The 16,583-nt window shown below is 38.1% G+C and overlaps 1 protein-coding gene across 7 annotated transcripts in view; it reads right to left on the reverse strand.

The window, feature by feature from the left end:
• Positions 1-6,426: 6,426 nt before the first annotated feature.
• SLTM (SAFB like transcription modulator) overlaps positions 6,427-16,583 on the reverse strand; it is a 45,854-nt gene continuing 35,697 nt past the window's right edge. For 6 of the 7 annotated variants that reach the window (XM_040492828.1, XM_040492829.1, XM_040492827.1 and 3 more), the window contains 7 exons: positions 15,155-15,335; positions 14,287-14,411; positions 13,322-13,492; positions 12,060-12,374; positions 11,667-11,811; positions 9,571-9,731; positions 6,427-7,486 (listed from right to left, as the gene is read on the reverse strand). In XM_040492828.1, the coding sequence (XP_040348762.1) occupies positions 7,378-7,486; positions 9,571-9,731; positions 11,667-11,811; positions 12,060-12,374; positions 13,322-13,492; positions 14,287-14,411; positions 15,155-15,335 (1,207 nt within the window). In that variant the 3' untranslated portion in view covers positions 6,427-7,377. Of the gene's footprint in view, positions 7,511-9,570; positions 9,732-11,666; positions 11,812-12,059; positions 12,375-13,321; positions 13,493-14,286; positions 14,412-15,154; positions 15,336-16,583 lie in introns of all 7 variants that reach the window. The other variant, XM_040492826.1, reaches the window with a different exon arrangement.

The following is a 16,583-nucleotide window of genomic DNA, read 5'->3' on the forward strand; positions in this document are numbered from 1 at the left end:
CACACACACACACACACACACACACACACACACACACACACACACACCAATCTTACAAACTCTTTTAGAAAAGGCAAAAGGAAAGAACATTTCTCTTTCACATTATTTAGTCAGCATCACCCTCATAAACATTACAAGAAAACTACAGACTATTCTTCATGGAAACAATGCAAAAATTCTTAACAACAACAACAACAAAAAAGCAACAAAGGAAACCAAACTTACCGATTTCAAAACTTATTAGGCAACAAAAACAAAGGCAGTGTGATACTGGCATAAGGACAAATATATCAGTGGAATAGAATGGAGGGTCAAGAAATAAAACCATTTGTTCAGTGCCATCTGGTTTCTGACAATGGTGCCAAGAATATTCAATGGAAAAAGAATAGTCTTTTCAACAAATGATGCTTATCAACAAACCAATGATACACATGCAAAAAAAAATAAAATTTGACCCTTACCGTGTACCATACACAAAAATTAACTCAAAATAGATCATACACCTAAATATAAGAGCTAAAACTATAAAACTCTTATGAGAAAACATAGTGGTAAATTTTCATGACTTCTGCTTTGACAAAAGATTCTTAGAAGTGACACTAAGAGCACAAGCAACAAGAAAAAAAAAATTGTACCGAATCAAAATTAAAAACTTTTGTGCTTCAAAGGCTACTATAAGTGAAATGACAACCCACAAAATGGAAGAAAATATTTGCGAGTCATGTATCTTCATATATCTGATAAAGGGCTTTTTTTACCTAGATAGAATACTTAAAAAAAAAAAATTCTGCAACTCAATAACAAAAAGGTAAACAAAGCACAATTAAAAAAGTGGGCAAATGATCTGAACAGACATTTCTCCAACAGAGATGTACAAATGACCTATAAGCAAAGGAAAAGATAGTGCAATTAGTCATCAGGGAAAGGCAAATCAAAACCACAATGAGATACCACTTCATACCCACTAGACTGGCTAGAATCAAAAAGTCAGAGAAGCATTGGCAAGAAAGGGGAAAAAATCTGAACCTACGAATGCTGTTGATAGAAACAGGAAATGAAGGGCGCTTGGGTGGCTCAGTCAGTTGAGTGGCCGACTTCGGCTCAGGTCATGATCTCGTGGCTTGCGATTTCGAGCCACGCATCGGGCTCTGTGCTGACAACTCAGAGGAGCCTGTTTCAGATTCTGTGTCTCCCTCTCTCTCTGCCCCTACCCACTCGCATTCTGTCTCTGCCTCTCTCAAAAATAAACATTAAAAAAAAAAAAAAGAAATAGAAAATGAAAGTGGAAATACAGAAAAAAGTCTGGCAGTTCCTCAAGCAATTAAGCATTGAGTTACCATATGATTCAGGAATTCCACTCCTAGGTGTATACCCAGGAGAAATGAAAACATATTCCCACATAAAAACATGTACAGGGATGTTTATAACAGCATTATTTATAAAACCAAAAGAGGAAAACAAAATTTCCATCAACTGATAAATGGATAATGTGTGGTATATCTATACAATGGAAAATCATTCAGCCATAAAAAGAAATGAAGTACTGATTACATGCTACAACATGGAGGAAACTTGAAAACATTATGCTAAGTAGAGAAAAGCCAGACATAAAAGATAACACTTGATTTCATTTACATAAAATGCCCAGAACTGCCAAATCCATAGAGACAGAAAATAAATCAGTGGAAGCTGAGGACTGGGGGAGGGCCAGGGAAATGTGGGAGGAGGTGACATTTAAAGAGTACAGGGTTCTTTTTGAGGTGATGAAAATATTCTAAAATTGACCGTGACAATGGTTGCACATAGCTATGAAAGTACTAAAATCACTGAGTTGTGAAAAAGAAATCCTTAAAATTTTAGTAAGCCAAACCTAGCTGTATCTATATCTATACCTATACCTATATCTATATCTATATCTTTATCTATATCTATATCTGTAACTTTATCTATATATCACAACCACGTACGAATTCTCTCTAGTATGCAACACCCTATTAACAGAATGAAGGGATCATCTCAACAGATGCAGAAAAAGCATTTGATAGAATTCAATATCCATTTGTAATTAAAACTCTCAGTACACTAGGAATAGATGGGAACTTCCTCAACCTCATCAAGGGTATAAATGAAAAACTCAAAAGTGACATTATACTTAGTGGCAAAAAAACTGAATGCTTTTCCCCTAAAATTGGGAACTATACAAGAATATCTGCCCTGACTACTCCTATTCAACATTCTGTTGGAGATACTAGCCAATGCAATAAGACAAAGGGGGAAATAGGCATTTAGATTCGTAAGGAAAATCTAATGCTACCTTTGTTTCCAGAAAACATGATGGTGCACATGGAAAACAGAGGCATCTACAACAGAGTCAATACAACTAATAAGTAAATTTAGCAAGGTCAAAAGATACAAGAGTCAGGCATCTGGCTGGTAAAATTGTGGGGCATGAGACTCATGATCTCAGGGTTGTAAGTTCAAGCCCTACATTGAGTGTAGATATTACTTAAAAATAAAATCTTAAAAAAAAAGATACAAGGGCTAATATACAAAAATCAATTATGTTTCTATGTATTAGCAATGAACAATAAATACCATTTATAATAACATCAAAAATATTAAATAGGAAAAAATTTCACAAAAAAATGTGTTATAATCTACACGATGAAAACTATAACACATTGCTAAAAGATATTAAGGAAGGCCTATTAAATGAAGAGAAACACTAATTATGGATTGGAAGATTCAATATTCTTTGTAAATATGTCAGTTATCCCCAAATTTAATCTATATATTCAACACACTTTCATTCAAAATTCCAGCATACTTTTTCTGTAGAAATTATCAAGCTGATTTTAAAGCTTACATGGAAATGCAAATAAGTGAGATTAGCCAAAATAATTTTGAAAAACATAAATGACAAACGGAGGAATTGTATTACCTGATTTTAAGACTTAATATAAAGATACAGTAATCAAGATACCACAGTGTGGTATTCGTGAAAATACAGACATAAAGATCAATGGAACAGAACAAAGTCCAGAAATAGATTCACAGATATAAACTGATTTTTTTTAAATGTTTATTTATTTTTGAGAGAAAGAGAGACAGCATAAGCCAGGGATGGGCAGAGAGAGAGAGAGAGAGAGAGAAATCCCCAGCAGGCTCCACACTATCAGTGCAGAGACTGATGTGGGGCTCAAACTCATGAACTGCAAGATCATTCATGACTTGAGCAAAAACCAACAGTCACAAACTTAACTGACTGAGCCACCCAGATGCCCCTGTAAATTGATTTTTTAAAACAAAGGTGTTGGGGCACCTGGGTGGCTCAGTCGGTTGAGCGACTGACTTCGGCTCAGGTCATTATCTCACTGTTTGTGAGTTCGAGCCCCGTGTCAGGCTCTGTGCTGACAGCTAGGAGCCTGGAGCCTGCTTTGGATTCTGTGTCTCCCTCTCTCTCTGCCCCTTCCCCACTCATGCTCTGTCTCTCTTTGTCTCAGAAATAAACATTAAAACACATTTTTTTAAATAAAAAAATAAAGCAAAGGTGTTAAAGTGATTTATAGGAAAAAGATAGCCTTTTCAACAAATAATACTGGAAAAACTGGATATCCATATAGAAAAAATATATCTCAACCCTTAGTTTATGCCATACATAAGTCAACTTGAAATGGACTTTATGTAAATGTAAAAACTAAAACTATGAAAGGCCTAGAAGAAACAAAGGAGAAAAACCTGTGACCTAGGGGTAGGCAAAGATTTCTAGCTAGGACCAAAAATACCCCTGAACTTTCAAAGAAAAAAAAAAATAATAAACTGAACTTTATCAAATTTAAAACCTATTTTTCAAAAGACACCATTAAGACAATGAAAAGGCAAAGCACAGACTGGAAGAAAATATTCCCAGTATATATCTGATAAAGGACTGGTATCCATAATACACAGAGAGATCTTACAATTCTCTAAGATAAAAAGCACAGTTAAAAATGGGGTAGATAATATCTGAAGACATAATTCACAAAGCTTTATCAGTGGTCAATATACGTATGAAAACATGCTTAATATCCTAGGTCAACAGGGAAATGTAAACTAAAGCTACGAGATAGTTCTGTACGCCCATCAAGGCGGCTGAAATTAAAAAGACTGACAATATCAAGTGCTGATGAGTCTGTGGAGCAATTTTTACCCGTTACATTGCTGAAGCAAATTGGTACAACCACTTGAGAAAACTCTGAAACAGGAAACTGGTTAAACACACTTTTACTATACACACACACACACACACACACACACACACACACACACACACACGCCCTACACTGGATGAAATGACTTGATGTTCTTAGAAGTATGTGCCTATAATTGAATCTCAGTTCTACCACTCGCTATATTTATGGTCCTGGGCAAACTGTTCTTTAGTTTCCACACATATACAACAGGAATAATAATAGTACCTACACCTTAAAAAAAAAAAGAAAAAAGTACTTTCACCTAAAACATAACCTTGTGGAAATTGATTAATGCATGTAAATTACCTAGTAACAATGCCTAGCCCATGTAAGTGTTCAATTAACAGTAATTCTGTGATGACTTATACTCCTATTTAACATGCGTGACACATAGTAAGCAGGTAATATAATTCCTCTAATGTTGTTATTTATGTTTTTCAAAATTATTTTTGGCTAATCTCACTCCTTTCCATTTCCACAGAAGTTTTAAAATCAGTTTGATAACTTCTACAAAACAGAATGCTAGGATTGTGAAAGAAAATGTGTTGAATACACAAACTACATATGGGGAGAACACACATAAGTTACCTTATTGAGGCACTAGGGTGGCTCAGTTGGTTGAGCATCGGACTCTTGGTTTCGGCTCAGATCATGATTTCACAGTTCATGAGTTCGAACGCTGCACTGGGCTCTGCACTCACAGCATGAAGCCTGCTTGGGATCTCTCTCCTTCTCTCTGCCCCTCCCCTGCTTGTACATGCTGTCTCTCAAATAATAAATAAAATTTTTAAAAATATTTATTTATTTTTGAGAGACAGAGCATGAGTGGGGGAGGGACAGAGAAACATGGAGACACAGAATCCAAAGCAGGCTCCAGGCTCTGAGCTGTCAGCACAGAATCGTACGTGGGGCTCGGATCCACAAACTGTGAGATCATGACCTGAGCCGAAGTCGGATGCCCACCGACTGAACCACCTGGGTGCCCAGGCTAAAACTCTTCTAAACCCTTCTCGGAGGTGACTCTCTAGTTAACAGAATGAAAACAAATTTCTGTAATATATAATATTAACAATACTAAGATTTCACAGCTTAACCAGGACAGTTCTGAAAGCTCTGGATAAAAGCTCCTAAAGCTGACAAATAAGTCCCCCTTTGCCCATTCCTGAGTGGTTCAATTATATAAAGTCATTAACCTCTAGTTAACTAGAAAATCACACTAATCAGAGCATCTCACCCGCGCTGGCAAAAGATGGGGTCTCTAAAACCGAAATAACATGTATTTGAGCAGTGATGAGGAAAACTCTATTACCCATAAAAATGCCTGCTGCTCTTCAAAGAGCATTTGGTCCTGTCTACTCTGGGCTCTATGTCTATAGTGACTGTCAATGCCACCTGTACATATGAATCATCTCGGAGAACATTTGTGGAAAAATATGCCTAGGCCCCAGCCACAAATGTCTGGGGGTAGGGCCCAGGCTTGACAACTAACCTTACCCCACTCAGTTAGATCTCCAATTTTGTCCAGTCAGCAGTTGTACCAGTTCATTTCTCTATTTAACCAGCAACCTTTACAAATTGAAATACTCAGTTGTAGAGCTGAGAAGGGCAGAAAAGGTTATGAAATCCAGAGCAATACAGAAGTGCCAGCTTCCCAAAAGGCCGAAGACCAGGGTACTGTGCCTGCCCACACCACACAGAAGTCTGAGCCATCTCATGAGCACGACCATATCCACCCACAGACATTTACAAGAACTTCTGCAGAGACTCCTTCTCAAATCAAAAGGTGGCCTCAGAGCGATCCCTCGTTCCATCTTTCCCTTTATATGAGAATTCAAACTGCTGAATTATCTAAGAATCTAGACCTTTTGGATTATTATTCACTGCTGCATACAAAGGAATATGGAAGGCTTTAAGAGGTGGTATTCAGAATTCACCTTGAAGGGCTTTCCTAGAAAAGATGCCTTAAAAAAAAAAAAAATCTTAAAAGTCTGTGAGCTTAGACGTTAACTCTCTAACACTGTAACAGAGCACAGTACCCAGCTACCAAGGTGAAGAATCGGTCAGATTTATTTCCTAGGAACAAAGACCAAAAGGCTGCCTTTAGAGCTCTAAACCTAGTCAACGATTTTGGATTTAACACCAGAAAGGGCTGGAGGACTAACATCTAAAACGCTGGAAACAAAGACACATACACTTCCAGGTGTGGATTTTTATTTTCACAGAGACAACAATGCCTTCCCACATACAAGTATTTACAAAACCCAACTGATTCACCAATCTAGAACCTGGGTTTTTTCCAGTTCTCAACATAGTTGGGAACATGGAAACATTAGTAACCACACAACTCCCAGAGGTGGGATTTATCCACCAAATAGTGCAGATTACCTACAAGTGCACTTACCTGCACAACTCAGTCTAAAAACCTCAGTGATACAAACCTCATGGCCAAGGTTTCGTTCATCTATTTGGTTTCATACCATGCAAACCTGAACAAGTGTGCTGCTACACTAACCTGAAAATCGGCTCTCATTTTACAATTAAAAAGGTTCTCAACGCTTTAACAACTATACAGAATAGGAAGGTTTATTTCAAAAAAGAGTACATTTTTTTAAACCAGGATACACAGATGCACTTAATGTAACAGTACCTTCTGCAAAAATAGGTTACATAATACTCAGAAATGCAAGGAACAATCTTATTCTCTAAAAATTAGACAGCAGACGTTTTAAGCTTCGACAGCCTTCAAAATGGAGGCTGAAAATGCTTGGTGACAAGAAGGAACTCTAGAGCCTGACACCACGGAGCTAATGCTGCAAATTAAACTACTACCACACAGCTGCAAACTACTCTTTATATTCACACAGAGTTCAACAAAATGGTTTTGATTCCATCCTTTCAAATGTGTCTCGGTGCTGCAAGAAAAAAAGTTGAATGATACACAAAACTATTAAAAGTTACAACGGAACTATTTAAACATCTTCTCCAAAATTGAGAAAAGCAATCATGTTAAATTTTAAAAAAAGAGAAAAAAAGAAAAGTCTGACAAAACTCTCAAGCAAGTCAGAGGTCCTCTTCGTAAGTAGTCAAGTAAAGTTTACAGGAGATTTCAATAAATTATCTTGAAACCATGGCAGAGAGCTAATTTTCAGAATCGTCGCGGAGGTCCACCCTTAAATGGCTTAAATCCGGAGCCACTTCCTCTTGGCATGGAATTGCCACTGATTTGTACAATTCTATTAATTGGGGATGCATTACTGAAAAAGGTTTAAAAGAAAAAACTGTCAAGAACAAAAGAATAAATTATAGCTAATACCTATAAAGTGCTTATCATTTACCAGGCACTGTTGTTCTTTGTACTTTACCCATATTAAATAACATTCTTTTCAACAGTTCTGTGAGGTAAGTACCATTTACAAACTCCTCTTTATTGATGAGGAAACTGAGATCTGGAGGCTAAGTGACTTGCTCAAGGTCACAGCTAATAAATGGGGGAATGAGGACTTAAACTTGGGCACTCTTGGGGCGCCTGGCTGGCTCAGTTGGTTAAGCGTCCGACTTCAGCTCAGGTCATGATCTCAGTCTGTGAGTTCAAGCCCTGCATCAGGCTCTGTGCTGACAGCTCAGAGCCTGGAGCTTGCTTCAGATTCTGTGTCTCCCTCTCTCTCTGCCCCTTCCCCGCTCATGCTCTCTCTCTGTCTCAAATATAAATAAAAACATTTAAAATAAATAAACAAACAAACAAACAAACTTGGGCACTCTTGCTTCAAAGTCCCTTCCTCAGAGTAAGCCATTTACTGGTGTGCACATGAATGGAACAGAGCAGCAGCCCTCAGAGTGTGGTCCCCAGATCAGCAGCATCAGCATCAATGAGGAACTTGAACCACTGAGCTACAGGACATTGTCACAGCAATATTTTTGGATTCTGGAGGAAGGTTGATTTTTTATATGTTTAATGCAACATAGTAGGTACTAATGAGAGACACAAGAAAAAAGTCACACCAAAAAAACCTACAACCAATTTGGGAGATAAAAACCGATGGTAAAACGCTTTAAGTAGAATAAGACCAAAGCTTGTGGCTTTGGAACCAAGTAAATGGTGTATGAAAACATTTCTAACAATTAAATTTGTAAATAGTATGTGTAACGGAGAAGGAAAAAGACTAATTTGAGAAGCTCAGATAGAAGCTGAAATGAGGAAGAAAGCATAGCTACTATAACTCTTCTTTAAAAACAGAACCACATTTACATATTTATGCTAGGAATGAAGAAATGTAAAGATGAGGCCCAGTCTAGGTGAACGAGATGAACAGTGGCACCAACAAATTAAAAGAAGCTAGAGACGACAAATGGGACGTGAAGATCTGAAACAGGAGAGGAATGAGTTTGCCTGTGACCCTGAATTTAGAGAGAGAGCAAAGTATTTACATAAAGATCATAATACAGAGCTAAATATAGAGTGGTGTTTAAAGTTCAACCATCTGAAGGAGCCGGCAAAGGAAATAAAAAAGGTGAGGAAAAAAATACGATGCATTAGAAAACATGTGGGTCACACAAAAAAGGAAAAGCAGCAATGAGAAACAGTGCTTAACTGCCAAGGAGCTCGAGAACTCAGAAAATAAAGAGATATAGATTAATCAAGAAAAAAGGCATTGGTAACCTTTAGACCCAAAGACAGAAATGAGTGATGAGGCTGTGCAGGCCCAAATATAATAAACACTCACTCAAGTCTGATGGTAGAAGTGACCAACAGAATAGCAGTAACTGAGATCACCGAGTCAAGCCCCCTCTTCTAAGACAGGGGAATGGGAAAGAAAGAAGGGCAAGGAAGACCGGGAGAGGCCAAAGACTTGCCAGCTGAGGGGCCACGATGGATGTTAGTGCACAGGGAAAATGAAGCTCATCTCTTAGAATACACACAGGCTTTGGGTTAGTTAACTATCCAAAATTTTTGCTAGACCTATTTGAAAAGGAAGGAAGCAGAATATATTTTGTTTCCTCTTCCTTTCCAGAACTTTTAGGAGTGACAGGCACTGAACAAGATCACGACTCCAACATGAAGTTAATGTTCATCATCTACTGGTTTCTAAGACACACACGTACCTGTATCTCGATCCATACGGCAGAATGCCAATGTAAACTAACAAATTACCATTAGCTGCCCTACATAAAATCTCTGGGAGATTTTGAGTTAATATGGAGAAATGTTTGGGCAGGGCAGGGCTAGGGCTGTTTGTTACCAGCTGCAATTTAATCTCTCAGAAATTATTTTGCCCTTTAAGGAAAGGACAAAGGTTTGGATATATGCTGCCAGAAAAGTCTTAACCGAATAACTACTTACCTCGCATGTTGGGTTATCATGCCCGCTCCTGTCCGGCCATCACCCATTCGCCTTGCATCGTGATAGCCAGGCCCTTGAGAAGGTGGACCATGCCACTCTTTCCTTGGTCCACTTGTGTCCCGTCCATGGCGTTCAACCACATGTCGCTCTTCAGGATAGTGCTAAAGAATCACATATTAAAAGAAAGGTCATGATACCCTCAGCCTCATGCCAACTCACTATGTTGGTGTGCTCTTAATGTTGGAAGCAAATCAATACGATGTCTGAGAAGAAAACTGGTGAATAATACAAGAGGATATGCAAAGGGTTTCCAACTACTTCATATTGAGAAGCTGCTCGGGCTTCAGGGTAGGGTAAGGGGGCAATGATTCAGCACTGTCATTTCTATTTCCATACCTTCTAGCATGCATGTCCTTCATGACTTCGAGTATTTCTAGATATGCATATCATGCATTGATTTATAGGTATGTAAGAAGGCACAGTGAAAGGTCAAAACCTGAAGACAAATCAAGGTGGGGTATATGCTCAACACTCAAACAGCACAGAGACACGCGAATCGCCGTCTTATTTCACACGGTACTCATCAATGCTATGACTCTTACAAGGTCTTACATACATGACGAGAAAAGCAGAGTAGTAAACATAAAGAAACAAAAGCCACAGAACTAAGGATCCAAGAAAAGCAGAGTCAAAAGTGACAATACTTAGTCTACAGAAAATAAAGCTGAAGGTACTCTACATAGGTGTAATACTGGCAGAACAACATACATTATGAAAAACAGAATTGTCAAGGCAGGGACAGGATCTCCTCCTCAGAACATCTTTTCTGAATGGATATCTGAATCCAGGGGCTACTCTGTGAGACTGCCTTCCTTAAGTGTTACTCTAAATAGGGCAGAATGTCTGGATTATACACCCCGTCTTGAAAGTTATGTTCAGGGCAAAGAAATCAATGAACTGATCCACTGAACATTTCAACTTACTTAAAACATGAAAGCTTATAATGCACTCCCAAATCCATTTCATAGGTGCTCTGGATGAAATGTAAAGTGTATAGTGGTATAGCTAGAATGTCAAGGGATTAGAAAAATTTCCAGTCAAGTATACCACTACAAAATCGAATATGTATTCAAATACAAAACAGAGCTTCATACTATAATGCAGGTTGAAGAATGGACACACACACACATTTCAGAATTCTTTTTTGTGTGTAATTTAGGAAGATTTTCTATTTGTGCTACTGTCAACTCATATGCCAGTATTTCATCAATAGAATGCTTTCAGATTCGTTGAAAGGTCATTTGAGTTGTTAAGAGATGAAGATACTTCGCTTTGGCCAGGTTCATTAACTTCCAAAATAATCAAGTCAATAAAGTATCACAAGAATAAAAAGCAATTTAAAAATATGAAATATTTCACCCACCTACCTTTAGAATTAAAAGAAAAAGACACAAAAATTATATCTCAATTCTACACTATAAACTACTGAATGAACAAGGAGAGGACTGGACAAAAAAAAGGAAAAGGGAAAGGGAAACACAAGTAGAGGCCAAAGATTTTTGCATCTAGTATGAAAGCCTCAATTTCTTAAAGAGAAATAAAACATTCATTCACTAGGAAGGCTCATCTACAAAATTTAATAATGCTCAAATTTCAGTAGGAATTTTAATAAAAATGGCATCAGACTTTCAGGGCTAGTATCCTACTTCTTTGTAGTGATGTTCAATTACTGACAGTAAAATATGAAAGATTTTAAGATCTTTGATAGAAACTAGTCTCCCAATCATTCTAATCTAACTAATCCAGGCTTCATCAAAATTTTAAGTCCTTGGGGCACCTGGGTGGCTCAGAAGGTTGAGCGTCCAACTCTTGATTTCAGCTCAGGACATGATCTCACGATTCTGAGAGTCTGAGCCCCACCTTGGGATCTGTGATGACAGTATGGAGCCTGCTTGGGATTGTCTCCTCTCTCTGACCCTCCCACGTGCTCTCTCTCTCAAAAATAGACAAATAAACGTTTAAAAAAAAAAAAACTTAAAAAATAAGTCCTCTGAATTTATTACAGAAGAGTGGACAATAAACTCTCAAGCACTTACCTGTGTTCCACTTCCTCGGTCAGTGATTACGCCTCTGTCTCCCTCTCTGTTTCCATAGCTGGAAGCACTGCTGCGATTCCCAGGGGGAGCCCCTCTCACACTGTGTCCTGATACTTCCCTCCCCGATCGTTCCGGCCTTTCAACTCTGTTAAACAAAACCCAAAGATATCTACAATCAAAATTCTTTTACACCTTAAAAAAAATTTTTTTTCATTTTTTTTAGGTTTTATTTATTTAAGTAATCTCTACACCATGTGGGGCTCGAACCCCTGACCCTGAGATGAAGAGTCGCATGCTCTTCCAACTGAGTCAGTCAGATGCCCTAACATCTTTTTTCCCTAAACCCAAATTCGTTATGTACCACCAGTCAGACACTGAAAACTACACAAATACCTTGCTTCCCGTTTGTCAGTGGACATGCCGCCATCACTTTTCCAGGTGGTTGGTCTGGATGGATTGGGCCCTGCTTCTCGAGGATGTCTAGGGTGAGCGATATCAGGCCTGTCATGGATGATTACCGTTCTCCTCTCGTCTCGTTCTCCCCGGACTTCTCTCCTGTCCGTTTCTCTAAGTTCATTTCTTGGTGGTGGAGGCTCATTTCTTCTGGAATCACTGAAATTTTTGGGATACCTTTCAAAACCTGGATCTTCTCTTCGTGCAGTAGGACGTGTTTTCTTCCCTTCACTTTGACCAACAAAGCGTTCTCGCCTGTTGATTATCCAAAACAAAGAACACAGGTCCTGAGACGTACTTATTTGGCCCTATTTTTCTTAATTTTATTTGCATAACTTACAAAAATTACAGTTCTTTAAAAATTAACTTAAGGCAAAGCCACCAAAAAAGCCACAACTATTATTATAATCAATAACTTATATTCTTTTAAAATGAGCTAAATGCTTGGCATGAAAATTGTTTTTTAGCATCTGGGGGAAATTACATCAAACACTCTAGTGACTACCAACCTGAAGGATGTCATACTGTTCTTAACAGTTGAGGCACATCCAAAGCTAACAGTATTCCCACCTAGTTTTAAACAAAGTTAAAAAGATAAAGCCAATCTACTTGACCTTGTTATAGTGGCCTAGTAAAGCTTTTTTTTTTTTTTAATTTATTTATTCAAGCAATCTCCATACTCTGTGTGGGGCTTGAACTCACGACCCCAAGATCAAGAGTCACATGCTCTACCATAGACTGAGCCAGCCAGGTACCCCAAACTAATTTTGAACACTGAATTCTAGCTACATAAATTAATTATGTGAATTTATTAAATTAATGAAAACAGAAACCAAACACACAATTTGTTCTGAACACTCAGGCCTGACCTGTTGTACTTAAGTTTTATTTATTTATTTTTTTAATTTTTTTTTTCAACGTTTATTTACTTTTGGGACAGAGAGAGACAGCATGAACGGGGGAGGGGCAGAGAGAGAGAGGGAGACACAGAATCGGAAATAGGCTCCAGGCTCTGAGCCATCAGCCCAGAGCCCGACGCGGGGCTCGAACTCCCGGACCGTGAGATCGTGACCTGGCTGAAGTCGGACGCTTAACCGACTGCGCCACCCAGGCGCCCCTGTACTTAAGTTTTAATAGAGAACCAAACATATCATTAGCAAGGCTCATGTACCAAATACAGTAACTTTAAAAAAGGCATCTACCTTTCAAAAGATGATGACTGTACTGTTGAACTCTCAGGAAACCTGCTCCTCTCTCGGTGATCAAAGTCATTAAATCTGTTCTGCTGGCGAGAATAGTCAGATCCATGGCTGAATCGTGCATCTGTATCTAGAGACAACTTTTTATTCTCGCTCCAGTAAGGATCATCTCGCCTTGAAGAGAAATATTTGCTCATTTATATAAATTAGTTTTATAATAAACCAACAACACTTATTTGGAGTCATACATACCACATGCTAGGAACTGTGGACACAGAAGGCTAATAAACTCAAGACACAAAACACTGTTACAAGAACAAGCTAGCAAAGAATTAATTATCAGACTGCATGAAGTCCTATAGTGTTAGAGGAAGTTCACAGGCGAGGAAATAGTTGAAAAATGGTCTGTTTTAAAATTCGTAAATGGAAAAAAGATACCATTTTATAATAAAATTCTAACAACGTTTTCAGTTATGTTTAACTTTGGAAGTTACACAGGTAAGTCCCAAGCACAATTCATTCATTCCATGTATTTTTCAACACAACCAACTAAATCTCATAGAACTTATGAGATAAAAAATTAAATAACTATATATATTTTGAAAACTATTAAGCAGCATGAACACAGACAACCCAAGTTTGTAACTTCCAAGTTTATCTGCATTAACCTGTAAGAATTTTCAAATGGGTCTGAGTTTGAGAAGCATCACGGAAGCCCAGTATAATCATGTATTTCCAGTCATAATGGAAAAACATGTGCCATTAGGAAGGGAAAGGGAAAGAGAGCAGACTCTTCCTACTTGACAATGCATTGGATCCACTCCAGTCCTGCAATCATTCCCATCCCTACTGATCATGACCTTTTATTCCAGTGACAGTTGCCTGTAGTTTCTAATTCCCTGGTCAGTCTTAGTTGAAAAGGCATAAGGTAACAAATGTAACTGTTAAAGAAGAAAGCAGGCAACTACCTATGATCTACATCACGTGGGCGTTTCAAAGAATTCCTTTTTTCTTGTTCATAACGAAGCTGCTGCTGTTGCCTTCTCAGTTCCTCTCGTTCTCGAGCAATACGTTCAGCTTCCTTACGACGTTCCTTCAGACAACACAGAAGGAAGAACCAACCAATGCAAAATGAAAACATAAGGTAAGTACATGCGCAACCTTGTTTTCATCCTGTCATTAAGAAACCACCATAGGCAAGCACCAGGCAAAACACATACCTGGGACAAATACATAAACAAAACTGACTTCAGAAATCAGAAATCAGTAATCTAGACTATGGCTATTGTTCTGCAACATTTAAAAATAACAGAGATTGGGTGGTGAAAGCTGGCAAGTAATTGGGAAGGTCAGATTCAGTTTCATCATTTGATTGAAACAAAAGCACCTAAAGGGAATTAGAAATAAAGTTCTAAATATGTATGGAAACTAAATGCTTTGATGCAATTCTGCAAAGAGAGGCATTATTTCCTTCCAGCCTTGGGAAATCATTCCCACTCTAATATGTAAGGAAATAAGTTATGATGTGCTGAGACTGGGATAGTGACAGAGCCTGGATTACAACTACTCTGGACTCATAGTCCTATGCTCAGACTATTAGGCTGCCATGATATTGCAGAGTTCGAGTTACTACCAATTGGCCAGAACAAAGTCACTGCTAAATGTATTTTTAACTAGCACCTAACTGATGGTTATCTTTCAGGGGCACTCAATAAATGCTCATCAGCTGAACTCATTCTATAGAAGCTTTACAACAAGTAAAGCAAATTTTAGGGCAAAAATCACAGGGTTTGAAAAAGGTCAGTTATTTAAGATGAAAAGATTTTCTGACTGCACCTGTTCAATACGAATGCGTTCCCTTTCCAAGCGTTCGCGTTCCATTCTCTCTCTCTCTAGTTTTTGCCTTTCAATTTCTAGGCGCTCTCTCTCTCTCTGTAAGCGTTCCCGTTCTTCCCGTTCACGAATTATTCTAATGCGTTCTCGCTCTCGACGCTCTCTTTCTGCAATCTCTCTTCGTCTAACAAAAATCAGTATTTAGAAATACTTAAATTATGCTAGCACTGTGTGAAAGAGAATAGCTTTTGAGTTTGAATTTTTCCTTGTGGTTGGCAAGTTTAAACTTCAACTCAATCTAAGTAGTTTTAATGTAATTGGAAAGAGAACTCAAAATAAAACTTTAAACAGATTCCAATGCTGTCACTTATTTATTAAGATTGTCAACTGAGCAGCTGAATTTTATAGAGTAGTTGCCTCTTAGAGGATTCCTGTTTAAATAAAAATCCCACTATAATAATAGCCCATTAGTTAATCAACATTTTAATAAGGACATATTCTACAAATATGTTTACAAAACTACAACTTCTGTTTTTGACAGGAAATTTTCCAGTCGCTAGTATGTGTTCTATCTCCTTAAACAAAGTAGACCTTATTTTGGTGACTTGGGATCATATCCATCAACATGAATTATAGCAGATGCTATAAATAATAAGATGGTTGCCCTTAAGGGCTTTTTTGCTGTTCACTAGCCCGTGATTCTTTGAGTCAGGAGGCAGTTCAAATGTTTGCTGAACTTAATGAAGATAACGTATCGGGACTTTTCACATTTCTGTCATCCCCTCACTCTAAGGCCCTCAGTGTGCTCTATCAGCATGTCTTCCTCTAGCCACCCAGTGGTTCTCAGTGGGTCAGTACTGCTCCCATGGAAATCTGAGGGGCACTTTAAATTATCCCAATGACCATCAGGGCCATTAGCAGCAGCACTGAGTGAATGGGGACCAAGGATTCTAGATAGCTTACACTGCATGGAATGGTCAGATAGTTCAGCACAGCAAAAAAATCTGTCCAATATTCATTATACTTTCAAATGTCATAATGGACATTCATGTCATTAAAACAAAACAAAATCACCTTTAAAAAAACTGGAGCCTAGAGCTTCACTCATTGTGAATACATGCTAGGTTGGTTGGTTTGCATGGTTGCATGGTTGGCATGGTTTTATATACACTAAAATTTCCAGGAATGCAACTCCATGTCAATTAGAAGGAAAATTATAGTTTCTTAAGACCTTCACCAAGAGTCGTTCACCATTTCAGAAATCATGTTGTAATGCCAACACCACTCCTGGCATTTGACTTACCAAAACGACACACCAATATCAGTCTGCATTTGTAGCTGTCACATTCTCATTGAATCTAAAGAGGGTTGTAAACATCTGACTACTTCATTAGGTCTTCTAGAGAGTCGTGCCTAAACATTCATATCTGGA

Source organism: Herpailurus yagouaroundi, unplaced genomic scaffold (assembly GCF_014898765.1).
Source record: "Herpailurus yagouaroundi ecotype Mexico unplaced genomic scaffold, PumYag 184, whole genome shotgun sequence".
Lineage (NCBI taxonomy): Eukaryota > Metazoa > Chordata > Mammalia > Carnivora > Felidae > Herpailurus > Herpailurus yagouaroundi.